The sequence below is a fragment of the Triticum dicoccoides genome, chromosome 6A (assembly GCF_002162155.2).
Source record: "Triticum dicoccoides isolate Atlit2015 ecotype Zavitan chromosome 6A, WEW_v2.0, whole genome shotgun sequence".
Classification (NCBI taxonomy): Eukaryota; Viridiplantae; Streptophyta; class Magnoliopsida; order Poales; family Poaceae; genus Triticum; species Triticum dicoccoides.
The window spans coordinates 42,057,262-42,076,688 of NC_041390.1; the positions used below are offsets into that span (position 1 = coordinate 42,057,262).

Consider the following 19,427-nt stretch of genomic DNA (forward strand, 5'->3'; position numbering starts at 1 on the left):
CCAAACATGAGATGGTCCGCGGCTTTCAAGTGTGGCAGAGCAGAGGGGGAACCGGACCCTGACGCGCCGACGCCGAGGATGTGCTTGCGGGGGAGAACGCCGCGGGTCTAGCCCTTCCACCGCTGCTAACATTCCATAATGTTCAGAACTGCAGCTCATTTTCAGTTTCCCCTGCCCTATGTATGCAAAACATCCGACAAACAATCGACGGCGGCGAGTCGACGAGTCCAACATATGCAACTTAACACCTCTTGCTTCACTTTTCCAAATATCCAGATCATGACAAAGGAGACGGAATAAACTGATCACGTCATAGCAGAACAAGTTATGAGCGAAAACCAAAGAAAATGACCAGTCTGAGAGCTGGAAAGATTCAGCATGAACCACAAGTCCACAAGTGCATATAGAAACTACAAGATACGATAAACCAAGTCCAGCTAGACGGTATAGAGTTCATAGGTTATAAACTGCAGATTCTACACCGTTCCTCTGAGTAGCGTTGGCATATGACGAAGTCACAAAAGGAGATGGAAATACTGTAGACGTATATGCTTAAGCCTTGCATTTCTGAATAGTCCATAGATGACCAACGACCCAGATCTTCTCGCCCTTACTAGAAGCTGAATCCTGTACAGAAATGGAAACAGTAGTGTAAGAGTCCGCTGCATCCGCAGAAGTAAAAAATGCTTAGTTACTCGCAAAAAAATGTTTAGTTACTTGCCAGCTAAAATAAAGAAAACTGAAATGATGTTCTTTAAGTATAAAGGAGAATGCAACTTAGCTTAACATTAATATGGGGACAAACTTCGTTTATATTTGGTACGGCCATTTCTAGGCGATAATCTAACACGAAAACATCTAAGCTAAACTGCTCCCAGATTAGAATGCAGAAGAAGCCACAAGAAATTTTGCAGAAATAAGGAATCATGAAAGATATACTACTAGGCATGTTATGAACAGGCTTTTACAATAAGGAAAATGTTATGTAAACTGTAGAGACAGACATCGCAAAACAAAGTGAGGAACCACAAGCAAATCGACCGTTGAATAATTTAGCCCATGGTGTCAATAAAAGTTACTACTCATCAGCACCAACTATTCAAAAACACAATTGAGTCAAAATATTGTATTACTGCACACATTTGAGTTGCTGTCCAGAGCTAAGCAAGATGTGCAAATGTTGTATCACTACTCCTAACCAATCAATTCTAACATTTGTGCCAGTACCCACAAGATCAGAACCAACAACAAGTCCACATGGTGTGGTACGTGTTTCTGCACACAGTTAAATTAAACATCCTTTAACAACAAAATGAATTATGCTGGATTTACTTTTAGCCTCACTAGATGTGGTCAAGTTTTTTCATGCCTCGAACAATTTTGTATCCCTACAAACAGTTCCTACATAATTCAGGATTTACTTCACTGCTTGCTCTATTAGTTTCTTTCCCGCACATGAAAGCTAATTTGAGAATACAGGGAGCATGCAAAGTGTCATTAGTTAGCTTACGTATGTCAAATGCACACAGGAACTTCAAAACTTTGAGAATCCTCTCGTCCACCACAGTACACTTGACTTCAACTATGTTAAGGTGTTCTGGTATTGCAGACGATCTTTCCATTGAACTGAAGCTTCCTTTCATTTCCACTTTATGATTTGGTCCCTATGGTAAGTAGAAAATTAAGCAAGATTAATAGTCGATAATAACTTTAGCAGTGCGGCAATTGTCCATTAAGATGATTTATACCTTGGAAAAAAGTTGAAGAGTGAGCTTCTCTAGAACTGGTGAGTTTTTCAGAATGCAAACTAGTGGATCCAAGCCAGGAGCCTCGCACCAATACTCATTGAGTAATAATGTCTTTAACTTACTAAACGTAGGGCAGTATTTCAAATCTCTTGAGAAAATGAACTGGAAAGAAAATACAATAAGTAAACAAATCAAGTAACCATGACTGAGAAGCGAGATCATGATTTAAGAACCCAAATCGGTGGTGATGCATATGTAATCCATTTATTGCCTATGTTTGACAACTGTATAGATAGTGCAACATTCGAAAAGGGATGACCTAAAGGTGTTAAAGACAAGTGCCATACCTTTCCAAATTCAGATATCAACTTCAGATGTTTAGCACTAGAGATACCACCTAGAAGCACAAGAACGCTTCCACAATTTTCATTAAAAAGATCACACTTCTCACATGTAATATTACTAGGTCCACAGTAAACACCAGAGTCATAATTCAAACAGAAATCTTCACAGGAATCGCCAAGATAAACATATGCTGTCTCTAACAACGCCATGTTTTCAAGAAAAGGAGTTGTGCCGGTAAGGTCATCTAATTTCAGAGAGACAAGGCCTGGAGTAGAAACATGGAGCTGGCAATCGAAGCAGCACTTAGTAATGCTCAAATGCTTCAGGGAACGAGACAATATCTTCTCAAAAGAAATGTCACAAAGGTTCATCTTCAGATCCTCCAGTGCTGGGCAGCCAGCAAAATCAAGAAAGCTCAGTTGTACGCATAGACCTTCCAGATCTAATGTTCTCAGATGCCGAGAGACAAGAGGCAGGACGTCGAACCACAGATATGGAGGGGCTTGGATATGAAGGGTGAGCGCACGGACTTTGGACATGACAGCAAAACGGGTCCATAGTTTCACATAGACCTCGTCATCGTCCGAGCATTCATCGAATATCATCTCAACAGTGTCTAGGTCGGTGCGCTCACGCAGGATCAGCACATGGTCCACGAACACCCGGAGGTCTTCGATAGACTCGGCACCGTTCAAGGCCGACGATTCGTAGGCCCGTGGTGGACCGCCAGAGGTGGCGCCAGCGCCGGGCAAGCACGCACGTCTGCACGGCTGCCTGCACTGGGAGGAAGGAGAGCAGATGGTGGAGAATATGGTCAGGAAGGGTTCCTATGATGCCGGATCCGCTCGCCGGCGGCGCATTGTCGACCTTCTCACCGGGAGGCATTCCGTCGAACAGGTGGCTGGCTTACTGTGCTGCGAGGTGCGAGGCAAAGGAAATCATCAAAAGGCGCAAGGAGTAGAAAGAGTGGGATGGGATGGGATAGGGCCGATGGATGCATTCGGAGGTCGTCGGCTCACCTCACCTCGCCGCCGGCAGTCCGCTCCTGACGAGGAGCCGCCGCCGGTGGTAGCGGAAAAACAGGGGAGGGTGGACTACGTTTTCGCCTTTGAAATGAAACTTGTTGACGGTCAAAAGGGTCGTCTCGCATAAAGGAGGGGATCACCCCGCTCGCCACTCGTCAGGGTCAGAGACCGGTCGACCCATGAGTCCATGGCCCATTTACCTTTTTTTCAATGAAATTCCAAATTATAGGGAGAAAAACATTAAGTATTGCTACATGCACGATATGTGTATCGCATCATCCATGGGCAAGTCTGAAACAACAGCTAACGGCTGGATTAGCCACCCCACAAAAAAAAATGACTGGATTAGCCATCGTGCCAGTGCCGTTCAACCATGTATCATATGTGAAGTACTCCCTCCGTCCCATAATATATTTACAACGTGTTTGGTTTGTAGAGAAGAGGGTAACTTTCGATTCCAGCCGTTTCTAAAACCATAGCAAGCGTTTGTTTCAGCCGCGATGGTTTTCATAAGCGCGCTTTTCAATACTCCGTTTCACAAAATCGAAACTGCTCGAATTGGTCGGGGTTAGAAATCAAGACTTCGACGGACAAATCAAACAATTCGCGTACTACGTAAGAAGTATTCGAAGGAAACGCTTCTTGATACGATGCAACGAATACATTACCTGCGCCAAACCAAATGCCTCGTTAGAATATGTGATCTCCTTCTCCACAAGTTGATCCTGCATGTATGATCTCCTTCCCGACTGACTTGGAGCATATCCAACAACACCTGTAATTTATTGATGTCAAGGCAAACTATATCATCTCCTGCAGGAATCTCATACCGGCCCCTACAGTAGGAAGCACCAAAAAGATCATACATGACTCATTTTGTCCTACGGGTGAAAAAAGGGCCACTTACCACCATTTTTGAAACGCTTGAGAAAACTTCACCGTAAGTGGTTACACCATCTCCGTCCTCTCACGCGACGACGATGACACATGCATCCACCTCTGTCTTCCTCCCATCGCTCCTTGTAGGTTTGCCGCTCCAGTCTGAACTCCTGCGTTGTCATTCCCAAGCTTCATTGTCGTTTCCAGGCCTTGACGCCATTCTTGAGCTCCTCCCTGGTCATCCTTCTTTGTCTGGACCGCCTCTCGACGTGCTCCACTGTCGACGTACTCCTCTTCTTGACCTCCTCCACCACCATTTAGAGCAGCCTCTCCTGACCTCCTCCACCACCGTGTAGAGCAACCTCCTATGTAACCACATGTTTTCCAGGGCACCCACCTTGATCCATTGACGCCCTCCATGCCAGGTTTCGGTGGTTCTCCATTCTCCCAAGCCTCCACTACCAACCTCCTCCGTTGTCATTCACTTTGAGCTCATCGTCGAATGCTCCATGGCATGGTTCATGTATGGCATCGACAAGAAGTTGAGAATGTTGCGCTCGGCATGATGGAGCAAACTAACATTGGGAAACCAGCAACGTGGGAGGAACGGGAGCGTCGCCGTGGGAGAAGGGCGAGGGGCGGCACTGAAGTTCAGTCATGCCCTTAGTTATTTTTTTATATCGATGACAATGTACTTATAGAGTACTAATATATTTCTAGGATGATCTACAAATGTTATTCCCATGGATACTTCATGTATGGAACATGGACACCCCCCCCCCCGCCCTTGGGAGAAGGGCGAGGGGTGGCACTGAAGTTCAATCATGCCCTTAATTATTTTTTGATATCAATGATAATATACTTATAGAGGATTGATATATTTCTAAGATGATCTACAAATGTTATTCCCATGGATACTTCAGGTATGGAACATGGACACCCCCTCCCCCCAGCTAATGACTCAAGACATGTGTGACAACGGAAACAAGCATAGATTGTTCCTTTCGTTCTTAGAGTTATAAAAATCCCACACTGTTAAAACTAGATCAATAGGGTTTGCGAAAGATTTTCTCAAGTCAAAATCATCACCAGATGCTAATCCTACTAAAAGTCTAATGCCAAAAGCATAGACAAATCCTACACATAATAGGTAAAAGTGACAAGTTATCACATGGCCCGACTGTCCGCTAGAATGGAAAACATACTCAAGAACCATAAAACGTAGACGGACGCTAGCTGGACCATCTGGACAGCTCAAAGGGAATTTATGCCCTTAATTGTTTTTGGTTTAAGGGCAACATAATTTGTGGTCAAACCTCATGCTTGAAGTGTGTAAATAATGTCGTCGCGTCATAAAGAGAAGCATGGATGGTTGGTTCCCCCACCCCATTTGAAAAGGGAAAATATGCTTTTGTCAATGAATTTTATGTTTCATTTCAGTCAGTAGGGAAACTGCACTATTAAGATGGCGTACACCTCAGAGATATTGCGGGAATCATCTGAGAGAGAATGCCCTAGTCTGAAGTTCCATTGTTCTACTTAGCCTGGACTTCCGGAGCCGGGCTATTCTAGGGCATGGTTTGGCCACCTTCCGAGGAGTTCAAAGAGTTTGTGATCTTTCGCAAACCTTCTATAAATCACATAGCATTCCCAAAAACATGGCCCAAAAATTTCGTGGCTCGGTATATTTAGTTAGGTCCAGACAACTTCCGGAGCATCCACAAGGTGTGCAACCCTGTTGCAAACCACTTGCAAGCCCAAGACTTGTTCAGAACTTGGCCTGGAACTTCTAGGGTTTCTTGAAACTTTTGGGCCATGCAAAAAACGCGTTGTAATTGTTGGATTTAGGGGGAGGGGGTCTATTAATAGGCTCCTTCTTCCCCACGAAGGAGGCGACGCCTCCATTCTCACTCTCCATTGTTCTAGCTCTAATTTCTTGGAGAACTCCCTCCGCTTCCAGTCAAACTTGTTGATCTTTTGTGGAGTTAAAGAGAAGTGCCCAATCTATGTTTCCACTAAAGGAAAAGATGATTCCCATTGTTTCCTTGGTGGATCTTGGTACTCTTGGAGATTGGAGACTCCTATGCAGTAGAAGTCCCCGTTGAGAAAATTGATTTGTGAGTTTCCTAGTGTTTTGGCGAAGGTTTGGAGACTGCCTTAAGGTCTACCACTAGTTGTTGAGAATCGCCTTGGTGGTGATATCTTAAGGAGAATATGATGAGTCTTTATTGTGTTTGTGTGCCTACTGTAAATATGCCCTACAGACAATAATAAAATTGATATTATTCTATTTTCATATTTATAATTAAGTTTATATTTCTATGCTAAAATTGCATTGGTTTTTGAACGAGAGATTTGGATGGAAACATAATTGCATGTGTAGAATGATAAACACCAAAACGGATCCCTAGTCAGACCGCTGGACTAGCTCGTGTATTGTTGATAATGACGCTGACAATAAGAAGAGGACATTTTTAGGGTAATAATGATGTTCATATAATTTGTTAACGTTTACTTATGTTCTTAGACCATGAGAATATCATAAACCCAAATATCAGATGGTTACTTTTAGGTTATCAAATGTTACTCCACAACTGGGTGGTTATAAAAACGACTCTTGGATACACAAAAAAGTAGGCAGTGGCGCTAGGTGTCAAGATTGGATACACTACGGGTCCACTCGGTATTAAGGCGTCCAACATTGCCTGGCCAGGATTGTGACTAAGGAGTCACGGGGATACGAAAAAGAGAAAAGAGTACAAATCGGAAGCGAGGATAAATAGGTATAGTGATCAAGGAGTTGATCACAAGGATATCGTCAAAGTCTTGCATCGGGTTGTATAATGTATCGCGCAAGAGATGATGAGGAGTCGCGACTAACATTGAATGTTCCACTCGTTGTTGTTGGCTCTATCACCGCGTGCGACAACCTGAAAGAGCCTCGTAGCATCGCGAGGAAGCTCACCATCTTGTACCTCGTTGGCGTCCTGGATGCGTCCACACCTAGCTCCATGTGGAATGTAGCTCAACCACCACGCTCCCTCTCCGTTGTTGCACGACACGACATCATCCCGATCGACAATCGTCTCAAGATCCCCATCAGCTATAAGACTGTGTGGTGGTCGACACGTCTGGTGTGGTGTAGGTAGGGCACACGACGATGGCACGAGGTGGTGGAGAACATGGTCAAGGCAGCTGTCGTGTGCGTGCCCAGGAAGTGGAGGAATGTGCGAGCGCTGCACTTGGCACCCGAATCGATCGCCCTACCTCTCTATCCGCCATCGGGTTGTGCACATGTGTTCGAGCTCCGATGCACAGGAGGAAGTGATTCATGAAACCGAACAAACAACAAAATTTTTGGTGACTAGTGCGTTGGAGATGTCCTAAGTTTTTGTTTTTGGATAAAGGAGATGCCCTAAGTAGGGCCCACACGTCAACCGGACACCAACCATGCCTCGCTTTAGGTCTTCGTTTCTTTTTTTGAGCGGTGCTTCATGTCTTCGTGGGCTATAGCAAATACGGTGGCTAGGGCTTGGGCCCCCAAACCCAGCCTAAACCATAGTAAGTTTTTTTTTGAGAAGAACTACTACTCCCTTATTCCATAATGTAGTGCGCCCATATTTTTCGAGATTTAACTTTGATTATAAATTAGACCAATAATACATAAATCATTTTATTAAAAAAATACTTTTAAAAAACTTCTTTTGACGAATTCAAAGGTATCTGTCATGCTTCCGCCGCAGTCGCCTATGTTGATTAAATTTATGGTAAAAAATAAATCTTCAAAAGCGTGGACGCATTACATTGTGGAATGGAGGGAGTAGGTCCCACACGTCAGCAGACACCAACCAGGCCTCGCTTCAGGTGGTGATCAGGGCTTCATGGGCTATAGCAGCACGGTGGCTAGGGCTTGGGCCCCCAAACCCAATCTATCCTCGTCAAATCTTCCTCTCCTCGTCGCAATCCAATCCACCGCCCGGCGAAGAAAGGCGACGAGATGGCGGCGAGCAACTTCATGGGGTCGTCGTCGCGGCTCCGCATCGGGCTCCTCCCGTCCGTGACCCCGCGCCTCGGCCGCCGCGCGCTCGCCGCGCGCGCCTCCGCGGACAGCGGCGGCGGCCCGGTCCGCGTCCGCTTCGCGCCGTCGCCCACCGGCAACCTCCACGTCGGGGGCGCCCGCACCGCGCTCTTCAACTACCTCTTCGCGCGCTCCAGGGGCGGCAAGTTCGTCCTCCGCGTCGAGGACACCGACCTCGAGCGCTCCACCAAGAAGTCCGAGGAGGCCGTCCTCAGCGACCTGTCCTGGCTCGGCCTCGACTGGGACGAAGGTATTTGCCGTCACCCACATGTCAGCCTGTCAGGGTTCTTCTGAGCTGACCGAGAGATATCTGATGACTAGAGTTCAAGAACGAATTCCTACTCTGGATTGTCTTTGCGATGGCTGTTTTTGTATAAGAAATGTGCAATGGTGTAGTTGCTTATTAAGCTGTATTGTGGTAGTTAATCACTAGAGTAGAATCTGTTACCTGCAAATTGCTGTGCTCATCTGTGTGCCTGTTTAGGCCCGGACATTGGTGGCGATTTCGGCCCTTACCGCCAGTCGGAGCGCAATGCTCTGTACAAAGAGCATGCCCAGAAGCTAATGGAGTCTGGTGCTGTTTATCGATGCTTTTGCTCCAATGAGGTATCTTTCTCCCCCTCTCCTGACCTGCATGTTTGCCTGCTTAGTGAAACATGAGTTTTGTGGTTCCAAGTTCCACATATATGTAACATATTGTTGGCTCTTATCAATATGGGAGTTGAGTAAAGTTCTCCAAATGAATTATTTTAGTTGCTTTGAGTAAAATACTTGGGATTTTGTGCTTCTCATGAAAAATTAAATGTGACATATCCTACCATGACAGCTATGTATGAGTCATTTAAAACCTGGTGAACAATTTGAGGGCGTTATTTCGAGTAAACTCATGGGGCCTGGCCTGGCTGTAATATTCACTAATCAAATAGTAGCTCATCTAACAAGTGTGATTGATGCTTCAGGAACTCGAGAAAATGAAGGAAACTGCTAATCGGATGAAGATTCCTCCTGTATACATGGGGAAGTGGGCTACTGCTTCAGATGCAGAAGTGCAACAAGAGTTAGAGAAAGGCACACCTTATACTTACCGCTTCCGAGTGCCAAAGGATGGTTCACTGAAAATCAGCGACCTTATTCGTGGTGAGGTAATGACATAAAGTGTTTGAGCCTATGTTTTCATTTTCACATTACTGTAGGTCCACAACGTGAACTGCTCTTATGCTTTCTACGTTAGTGATCCAAAATTTCTGAATTGTGCGAGTAGCACAGTGATATACATATACTGACCATCGGATAGTTTTATAAAGGTCAGTTGGAATCTAAACACACTTGGTGATTTCGTGATCATGAGAAGCAACGGCCAGCCAGTGTATAACTTTTGTGTCACTGTTGATGATGCTACCATGCGCATTTCTCATGTTATCAGGTAACGGAAATTTATTACTCTTGGTCCTTACTTCTGATCGTCTGGCGCAGAATTCATGCATTTTCTTGTTTTTTTCCAGAGCTGAGGAGCACCTACCAAACACATTACGGCAAGCTCTCATTTATAAAGTAATTTCCTGCACCTGCTTTTATTGTGTCGTGATTATAATATAGTCTTGACCTTCGGAATGTGTGATTATAGTTCTGACCTTCAAAATGTCTGTCTCATCAAATGCAATGTTATGACCCTCTGCAGGCTCTTGGATTTGCAATGCCTTTATTTGCTCATGTCTCACTCATTCTGGCTCCTGATAAAAGTAAACTGTCTAAACGTCATGGGGCTACTTCTGTGGGGCAGGTAACTAGCTGATTGTTGGAAATACATGGTGTTTACCTGCATCAAAATATGTGACTGTCAAACTGTATTCTTGATATGCTTCTCTCTAATTGTCTGTATTTGTTCCAACTTAATTACTGATAATTTCACATCTTCTCTGGACATATTTTACTTTTGAATGAAAGGCGTGAAAGTGAAACACTCATTTGTTTTTCTTTCTCTGAACAGTATAAAGAGATGGGCTATCTGCCTCAGGCAATGGTCAATTATTTAGCACTCTTGGGCTGGGGTGATGGTACTGAAAATGAGTTCTTCACCATTGATGATTTAGGTTAGTTTGTGAACTCTTACTTCACTGGGCGGTTTTGAAAAACATAAGGACCTTTTGTTTCATCAATTCTCACTTTGGCGTTCCATCACTTGCAGTTGAGAAGTTCACTATCAATCGCGTCAATAAAAGTGGAGCAGTCTTTGACGCAACAAAATTGAAGTACATCAAAATTCTAACAATTTTCATATTGCCAGGACCTTTCTCACTCACTTGAACATGGGAAGTTGCATACATGCTTTTCTGATATATTTTCACAATAATCTGGTTTGTTTATAGATGGATGAATGGACAGCATCTACGGTCACTTCCTTCTGATTTACTCATCAAGGACTTCGAAGATCGATGGAGGAGCACAGGCATTCTTCTGGAGTCTGAAAGTGATTTTGCTAAAGTAAGACTGGAATTCAATTTTCTGTACACACTAGGGGTTCTTTACTTTGGAACTAGTACATGCTAAAGGGATACGTGGACTTATTTGACACAGTATTTGGTGCTAAGAGTTTCTGTTTCTTTCTCACAACCACCAAAAGAAAGCGATGTACAAAACGCTTCTTAATCATCAACAAATCATTTTTCTTTCAAATGTTGCAACATCAGGAGGTTTAGGACTAGTTGCTATCCTGGGAAGCTTTAATAATAATATGCACTATTTTGCGCAGGAAGCTGCTGAGCTTTTGAAGGAGGGCATTGATTTGATAACAGTTGCGGATGCTGCCCTTTGCAAATTATTGTCGTATCCCCTTCATGACACTTTAAGCAGGTCTGCAAAACACTTTAATGTCTCATTAATTATTTATTTACCCTTTTCCTGAACTACCTCCGAAATTGTTGCCAAATGTGTAATCTTGTAAATTGCTTTGACTGAGTGTGGTAGGCTTGTTCCTATCAATTACTGTTTTTATATTTGTGTGTTTTTAATCTCCAGTGATGAAGCTAAATCTGTGGTGGAAGACAAACTTTCTGAGGTTGCGTCTGGTCTCATTTCTGCTTATGATAGTGGTGAGCTTGGTCAAGCACTAGCTGAAGGGCATGATGGTTGGAAGAAGTGGGTGAAATCTTTTGGCAAGACTCACAAAAGGAAGGTCAGTATTGATGAGGGCGATTGTGTTTTGATTTTGTTGCCAACGGAATCAAGGGTTGTTCCTGGGCTGTTTCAACTGTTTGGCCAAACCGTTAGAGCATCTAATTAATTTTAATTTTGAACTGCCTCAAGACATACATGCAAGATTTATTACCGTGTTTTCCAGCTATAACTTCTGGAAGTAATCTATCTCTCACTGAACCATGATAACTAGAGATGTTGAAAACACAGCTAACAAATAATTAGTTCAATACAACCTCATCCAGCTCCGTGAATACTAATGCTTTTCCTGGCCATATACAACTGAAAGAAACAACTAATACGCATTGTATTGCTGTATTAACCTGTGAGCAGGGAAAGTCGCTATTTATGCCACTCCGGGTGCTGTTGACCGGGAAGCTTCACGGACCTGCCATGGACAGTACCGTAATCCTCGTGCACAAAGCAGGCACCTCTGGTGCGGTGGCCCCTCAGTCTGGTTTCGTGAGTCTCGACGAAAGGTTCAAGATCCTGAAAGAGGTGGACTGGGAGTCACTGCAGAAGCAGCAAGAGTCCCCGGTTGAATCTGCGGTTCCCGCAGCTTCGTAAATTTTGTAGGGAATCCAAAACAAATATAATGTGAGTGAGCGATGGTTTTTTACTCTTTTCTTTATTTTCGCGTGTAATGAATTTTGAGGATATGTGCTCCATCTTGCTGTACTTTTTGTAGGTTGTGTTGCCTATTTCTTCCGTTGCTGGGAACACATAGGACACGTCTAGTAAGATGTACGAATAGTTTGGCGCTTAATAAAGTGTTTTTTCTGTATCATAGTACACTTTGATGCTTCAACTGCCAATATTTGATGATGTACTACAGAGATGTTTTCTACGCCATGTGTTTTTATTCCTAAAACCAATGGGAAAATCCATCTCTGCACCTAGCTCATCTGCACCCCCATTGACGAAGAAAATCAAAACAAATACTAAAATAATTCAAAAATTCAAAAAAAAATTGTGCGGTAGAAAATTTGATGCGTGAGGTTCGCTCAAATTTTCAAATCATTTGGACATGTGACAAGCTCTCAGCAAAAAAGATAAATTAGGGGTATGTAAAAATGTTTACTGTTTTGGCCCGATTTATCTTTTTTGCTGAGAGCTGCTCAGATGTCCAAATGACTTGAAATTTGGAGCGAGCCCCACGCATCAAATTGTCTACCACACAAATTTTGTTTTGGATTTTTTTGATATTTTTGAAATTTTTATGATTTGTTTTCTAAAAGGGTGTTGATGAGCCTGGGCACCAAAACACCCTACTCAAACCAATGATTCTATTTTATTGTCTACCAAAAGAAAAATAATTCTTTCACCTTTGAAAAATAAAATAAAAAGCCTCTTGAGTTCTCGATATACCTAAAAACTGTTCATCTTCCGAACTGAAATACTCCCTCCGTTACAAATTTATTAGTTCATTTGAACTAAGGCCACACACTTATTTTAGAATGAAGGGAGTACCATAATAACATTTAGACATGAATGTAATCTTCAAGATGCAACTTTTATTTTTGCTTCATGTATGAATACGTTAGTGTAAGCATTTGAAAATAAAATTATAATTTTTTTATAACTAATTTATTGATACTACTTTCGCTTGGCCAATCAAGATCCTATTATTGTAGCTTTAGCCATAACAAGAGAATTACTGTTATTGCACGAAAAACGCCGTTTGTTTTAGGCAGCATTTTTCCTTTTTGCGATGAACTGTTTTTGGCAACGTGGGGAGCATGGTTGGGAGGATTCATATAAACCAGAGCTAGATTCAATCGTGAACCGAGCGCGTCTCGGCTGGTTAGGTTTCTTGTTGGTGGAACCTGCCCACCAGGTTCAAGTTCTAGACCGATAGGAGCAGGGTGTGCATTTATACGAGTGTTTGCGTATGTATTCTTTTTTAAAAAAAACTAGATTCATATGGAAAAACCCCGATAGGACTCACATTTGGAAAGAACCCTAAAAGGTCATTTAGATTCTACAAAGGAACAAGATTCCGGGAATTAATGCTTTTTGCATTCTTTCAAAAAGTAGACAAGTACTATCACACGCTCCCCTACTCTTTCGTGCGGTTTGTGAATTTCCATCAGTCCAAATTTTATTTCATACCCAAGAATAATATATAAATTTTAGCATTTTAAACATACACTTTTAGTTCTTATTAAAATACATTCGCCAAAAAATAATCTACAATTAATTACCATTCGCAAAAATAACTACATTTAATTACCCCAAAAGTTTCACTTGCAAAACCTGGGCCAAGTTGGGGTTTAGGTCGCTGCTCCAAAGACCCGTGCCCACGACTTTCTCGCCCGACCGCTCCTTTTGCGCCGCCACCGCCGCATCCGCGAAAACCTCGCCCCCACTCCCGCCGCCGCCTCCGCCGCAGCTCCGGGGTCCTAGAGTCCCAGCGGCGATGGCGTCCTCCATACTCTCCGACTGCTCCTCCTGCGCGACCTCCCGCCTCCTCCCCCTCCGCCGCGCCCTCCACCCGCCGACGCCCCGCTTCCGCCCCTCCCCCGGCCCGGCCCCGTTGCCGAGGAGGCCTCTCCTCGCCGCCGCCACCCCGCTCCCGCTCCTCCCCCGCGCGCGCCGCATGGCCGCGCTCGCCGCCGCCGCCTCTTCCGCCGACCCAGGTGTGCGCACCCATTTCGTCTTCTCCTCGCCTCACTAGTATAGTAGTTTTAAGTATTCTATTGTGTACTGCTGTCCCCTTCAGTGAGCTCCCTGAGCAAAAGCACAACCTTAGATAGTCCCCTTTTTTTTGTCGAGTTAATCCTAGTGTTATAGTGTAGCAACGGATGAATTACCTGGAGAGGCTTGTTAGTTGTTACATCCGCATAGCTGTAATCCTGTGCTGCATCATGTTGTTCCGGTGTTATAATTGTGTCGATGAATGGGTTTGCTTGTGCAGCAACAGTTTTGGCCGATGCGTCTGCAAAGATCATCGACGGGAAGTTGGTGGCTAAGCAAATAAGAGAGGAGGTCGGCGTTGAGATCGCCCGGATGAAGGACGCGATCGGGGTGGTGCCTGGGCTGGCGGTCATCCTAGTCGGCTCGAGGAAGGATTCCCAGACCTACGTGCGGAACAAGAAGAAGGCCTGTGATGCGGTCGGTATCAAGTCGTATGAGGTCAATCTGCCAGAGGACGCTTCCGAGTACGAGGTCATCAAGCACATAGCAACCTTCAACGATGATCCGTCGGTGCATGGCATCTTGGTTCAGCTGCCCTTACCTCGCGTGAGTTCTCAATAGAGACTGTCATATAATTGTTGAACCCATTGCCTGAAGGGACTGTCATATTTGATCTTATTTAGTTTTTTGTTGTCTAGTGATTACTGACCTAGATATTATGTAGCGTGCCACTGAAATATGTATCAGGCATAATAAATCTGTTAAGGCATTGATAATGGCAGATTCCCTCAACCCTACACCAAACATTCCCATTTATTGATTCAAGTAACTGCATAGATGCTGTATAATTGTTACAGAAGCCATCTGGTTACATTCCTTAGAACTCATGGATAATACAGATGAACACATTTTATTTTATTTTGGCTAATGGTCATATGCCAATTGTGGTTTTGTGTTTCTTGTCAGCGTTCTATTAAAAATGACTATCTATACTGATTCTTGAGCTTCTTTTTTCACCTATGTGTTCTAATTAATTTGCAGCATATGAACGACGAGAACATATTGAATGCTGTTAGTATTGAGAAGGACGTTGATGGCTTTCATCCAGTGAACATTGGACGGCTTGCGATGCAAGGTCGGGATCCATTCTTTGTTCCATGCACCCCTAAAGGATGCATGGAGCTGCTACACAGATCTGGAGTTGAAATAAAAGGGAAGAGAGCTGTTGTAATTGGAAGGAGCAATATTGTGGGGACACCTGCTGCTTTACTCTTACAAGTATGAACTAGTTTTTCATTTAACATAGTTTGATCAACTTTATTTCAGTATTTAATATGTTTGCAAATGATTATTAGAAAGCAAATGCAACTGTGAGTATTGTACATTCAAAAACCAAGAACCCCGAGGAAATAACAAGACAAGCAGACATTATAATCGCGGCTGTTGGAGTTGCTAACCTGGTCAGAGGGAGTTGGATAAAGCCTGGAGCTGCTATTATTGATGTTGGCATCAATCCGGTTGATGTAAGGCACCTACTCTCTTTTAGCTAGAACCTTTCCATCTTTTCCCGTTCTTTTCTTTTTAGTGCTAAGGTGATCTGTTTACTTTTAACATACGCCTGTTTCTCAATGGAAAAGCTTGGTAATGTTTGCATAATGTTTTGGTTCAGAATGCAAAATTTTGACAATCCCAGAATATGGGGAGTTCTGCATGGTTTTTTTTGGGGAGTATGTGTTTGTCTTCGGGTTCCTCCCCGGGATCAAACTCTATGAAGCCCCATGCTTGGAACATTGTGGTGAATTTGTAGACTTATTATTTTAAGTTTGGGCAGCACAGTGATCAGTTAATTTAGAACTCTACTAGTACCTGGAAGGTTCTACTTGGCTGATGTCTTCCAGTGTATATTTTCTCTTTTGCTACCGGCGTGCCCCTTGCAGCATGTGTATTACTTTTCCTGCGTGGTATACTCACTGCTGATTTGGAATGCATCAGGATCCAGCAAGTCCTCGAGGTTACCGGCTAGTTGGAGATGTCTGCTTTGAGGAGGCCTCCAAGGTTGCAGGAGCCATCACACCAGTTCCCGGCGGTGTCGGGCCAATGACAATTGCGATGCTTCTGTCGAACACACTGGATTCAGCAAAAAGAATCCACAAATTCAAGTAACCGGACAACCCTGTAGTCAGAACTTCGGAGAGTGCTTAACGTTTGGTTTAGTCTACCAGGCAAGGTATTGCCAACTGTTCTATGCGCCTTTTGTTGGACCAGAAAAAGGTCAACAAGAGCCGTCAAATAAATTTTGACAGGGGTGAGAAATTTATCCCGGCTTCAAACTGTACCGTATTCGCTAATGTTCCATGAAATCCCAGTTCAATCTGTGGCACAACTTAGGTCAATTGAGATCTCAGTTAAGCTTGGATGAACCGTATGTTATGCTTGTTTCCACAAACTGATTAGGCATACATGAGTGGTGGTGGCCTCCCCTGCTGATTTGGCAGGACAGGAGAGGGAAGGAAACAAGCGCTCCAATGTCCAATCTAATCTATCCAGTTGGATCCTGGATTTTATTAGCTGTCCCAACTAGTTTTATGTATGGTACACACACTGCACTCACAGGGATATATATGATGGTTGTTCCTAACTGCTCCCACTCACAGCTGGATGGGAAGTTAGCTGATGAACCATTTCTGTTCAGGCAAGTAATCAGTGCAGTTTCTAGACCACATACATATATGTATCATATTGCTTTGCTTCTAAGTGTAGGGAGCGGATGCTTGGTATCCTATATAATCAGTGGAGCTGCCAAATAAATGAGGGCCGCGTCGACGTGCTGGAATTTCCCCTCATTTCTGCAGGAATTGGAGTGTTTTCTTAATGAAATGTTGCTGCAAATGATAATAATCTATAACCATGACCTGGAACTGAATCAGAGATGTGCAAAAGGTTTCTGAAATAATAACATGTACTCCCTCTGTCCCATAATATAAGAGCGTTTTTGACACTTGTGTAGTGTAAAAAACGCTCTTATATTACGGGACGGAGGGAGTATATACATGCACAACTAAAAGGATATGGTCCAATTATATGAGATGCCTGTGCACTTCTGAATCTTGGTGTCTTGCCTTTCAACCAACATATCCCACTTTTCCCTTTCTGGCAAGAGTGGCTAGTGCCTACATGTCACCCTAGAAAGGAAGTGACACTGAATACAGTTGGTATGGTGGTGTGGGCAGATGGCGGCCATAAATAAATAGATACAGTAGTGTAATAATAATACAAAGTCGAGAAAATTATTAGAAAATTTCTTATCAGGAGAAAGCAAGGACAGGAGCGGTTGTGCAACCACCACGGTAGTGCACCATTCCTTCAGAATTAAGATACTACCCCATTTGGAACGCCTAAGAACCTGCTGGATTATCCGAAACATATTTGTATCCTATGAAATTCCTGCAAAAACTCGTTAAATTTATGCGGTGGAAACAAGTTGTCAAAATTATCATACGGACATATCTTAATCTCATCGTCCTGGTGGAAGCTACATGTAAGATGTACTACTTTTGTAAGGTTATTATTGTATCTTATACGAGATTAGCTGTTGACAACTTTTGCTGCTCCCTTTGGTCTAGGTCGTTAAACAACTCACGCCGTCGGGCGCAGCGAAATGCCGTTGAACAATCAAGGGACACATGACGCAACAATGTGGTAGCAAGAGAAAACGATGGCATGGAGATGCAGAGGTCCTGCAATTATTTTAATAATTGCCATTAATGTGAGATCCTTATTGTGTTTATACATTGGAGAAGAGAAGAATCTTCACTGAATCGAGTAGCATTGCACCGTCCCTACATTCATGGTGATATCTCTTTCAAGGATATGGTGGTTTCTTTCGGTTAGACTTGGATTACAAGCTTAAAACACCTTTTTTGGATCCTCCCGCTCCTTGCAAACATGCACTTCATCTGTTCCAAAATAAGTGTCGTGGTTTTAGTTTGAACTATTCCAAACCCTTCGAACTTTTTAGAAAAGTTGAACCATTTCGTATGAAATTTACGCATTACAGACACAGTGATAAAAACATTGCACCTAGCAAAAATAGCTAATTACCTACTCTCTTTGTTATATAATGCTAAAATAAATAACAAAAAATAATAATCAGAATCACCTTTTGCAACGGAAACATGTAACTAAATTATTTTTTGGGACGTGCATAATGATACAATGCTCTTTGAAAGATAGACGTGGATATAATGTTGGAGGACAACAAATTTTCTTAGAAGTGAAATTGTTGTAATTTGCAAAGCTCTCTTTGTCCCACGTTGCTGAACAACCCATAGCTGCAAGCATAGACCGAAATCTGTGTAACAACCATGAAGGGGGAATAAAAAAGAAGAAGCATGCATTTACACAAAGGATGAAAATAATGTTCCTCTTATTTACTAATTCACATTATATCTTTTCGATGAAGTGTGAGACCTTTATCAAAATCAAGTAGGACTTACCTACCACATAGCACAACATGGCGATACAACTAGCACTACCAATGATACAGTGGTTTCTTAAGGTTCACCTTGAATGACAAGCTCGTCCTTCTAGGCCGAGTCCCTAACAAAAAGTTTGCAGATTCGATTTTTTTTCATAGGATAGTAAAATCATATGAAATAGTTCAATTTCTACACACAAAAAGGGTTCGGGTCCAGAAAGGATAAACTGACTCCTTACGATTCGCCTTGGATTACAAACTTAAATTACCTTGAAGGGTCTTTCTAAACCGAGTCCCTCATAAGGTAGAACTTTACCCAAATCGAATCGGACTCTACACACAACCAAAAAGTCGTACCTAGCCCCCAAAGACAATCGAAATGCTAGCATGCAATTAATTACTCTCTTTGTTCCAAATTATATAAATAAATAATCACAAAATTAATTAAAATGGGCTTATCAATGGAAACGAGCCTTTGAGTTTTTGTGGGTCACACATCTTGATAGAATCCCATTCGAAGATACATCTAGATATAAATTTGGATGATGTTGTCGATTGTTAGAAGCGACACTGTTCCAATTTGCAATATTCTCTTTGACCCACCTTGCTGAAGAACCCATAGTGTCAAGGTAGCCTAAACGTTTTTTAACAACAGTTAAGTGTGAACAATTGGAAGGAAGTAGACATATAAAATATGTTATATTCTTTCGACAACGTGAAATCATCATTGAACCAAGGATGTCTTAAGTTACGACCAATGTAGCAGAACCGCTGCATTTATGACGGTAGCTAGGTGTACCTAGGATACATTGAATTTTTGCCGTTCGCCTCAAAACAAGCATTATGTGTTTTAAACGAAATGGGAGATCTTTATCGAATCAAGAAGGCCTTGCTTGCACATGCCCTACATTTATGACGATGCAACTACCCCTAGCAAGGGTACAACGTGTTCCACCTTGGAGTCGGGCTAGAAATCTATACTCAATTTTTTGGTAGCAACTTGCATAAGTAGGGTTTGTGTTTTTAGGGCTTAGGTTGGGGAGGAT

At 43.0% G+C, this 19,427-nt stretch overlaps 2 protein-coding genes and 1 pseudogene across 3 annotated transcripts; 2 read left to right on the forward strand and 1 right to left on the reverse strand.

Moving 5' to 3' along the window:
• Positions 1-348: 348 nt before the first annotated feature.
• LOC119315599 lies at positions 349-4,417 on the reverse strand (annotated as a pseudogene).
• Positions 4,418-7,933: 3,516 nt separating this feature from the next.
• On the forward strand, positions 7,934-12,061 carry LOC119314544 (glutamate--tRNA ligase, chloroplastic/mitochondrial-like). The gene is made up of 12 exons (XM_037589250.1): positions 7,934-8,325; positions 8,560-8,681; positions 9,035-9,217; positions 9,380-9,498; positions 9,578-9,626; positions 9,754-9,855; positions 10,063-10,165; positions 10,261-10,324; positions 10,442-10,556; positions 10,825-10,925; positions 11,091-11,247; positions 11,601-12,061. Exons 1-12 carry the CDS (start codon positions 7,995-7,997, stop codon positions 11,832-11,834), a joined length of 1,680 nt encoding a protein of 559 aa, XP_037445147.1. The 5' UTR covers positions 7,934-7,994; the 3' UTR covers positions 11,835-12,061.
• Positions 12,062-13,593: 1,532 nt separating this feature from the next.
• LOC119314545 (bifunctional protein FolD 4, chloroplastic-like) lies at positions 13,594-16,471 on the forward strand. Of its 2 annotated transcripts, none has more exons than XM_037589251.1 (5): positions 13,594-13,906; positions 14,185-14,510; positions 14,946-15,182; positions 15,260-15,427; positions 15,897-16,471. In XM_037589251.1, the coding sequence occupies exons 1-5, from the start codon at positions 13,687-13,689 to the stop codon at positions 16,065-16,067; spliced, it is 1,122 nt and encodes a 373-aa protein (XP_037445148.1). In that variant the 5' UTR covers positions 13,594-13,686; the 3' UTR covers positions 16,068-16,471. The 2 variants fall into 2 exon arrangements, with proteins under 2 accessions (XP_037445148.1, XP_037445149.1); XM_037589252.1 differs by having other exon boundaries at positions 14,191-14,510.
• Positions 16,472-19,427: the final 2,956 nt, after the last annotated feature.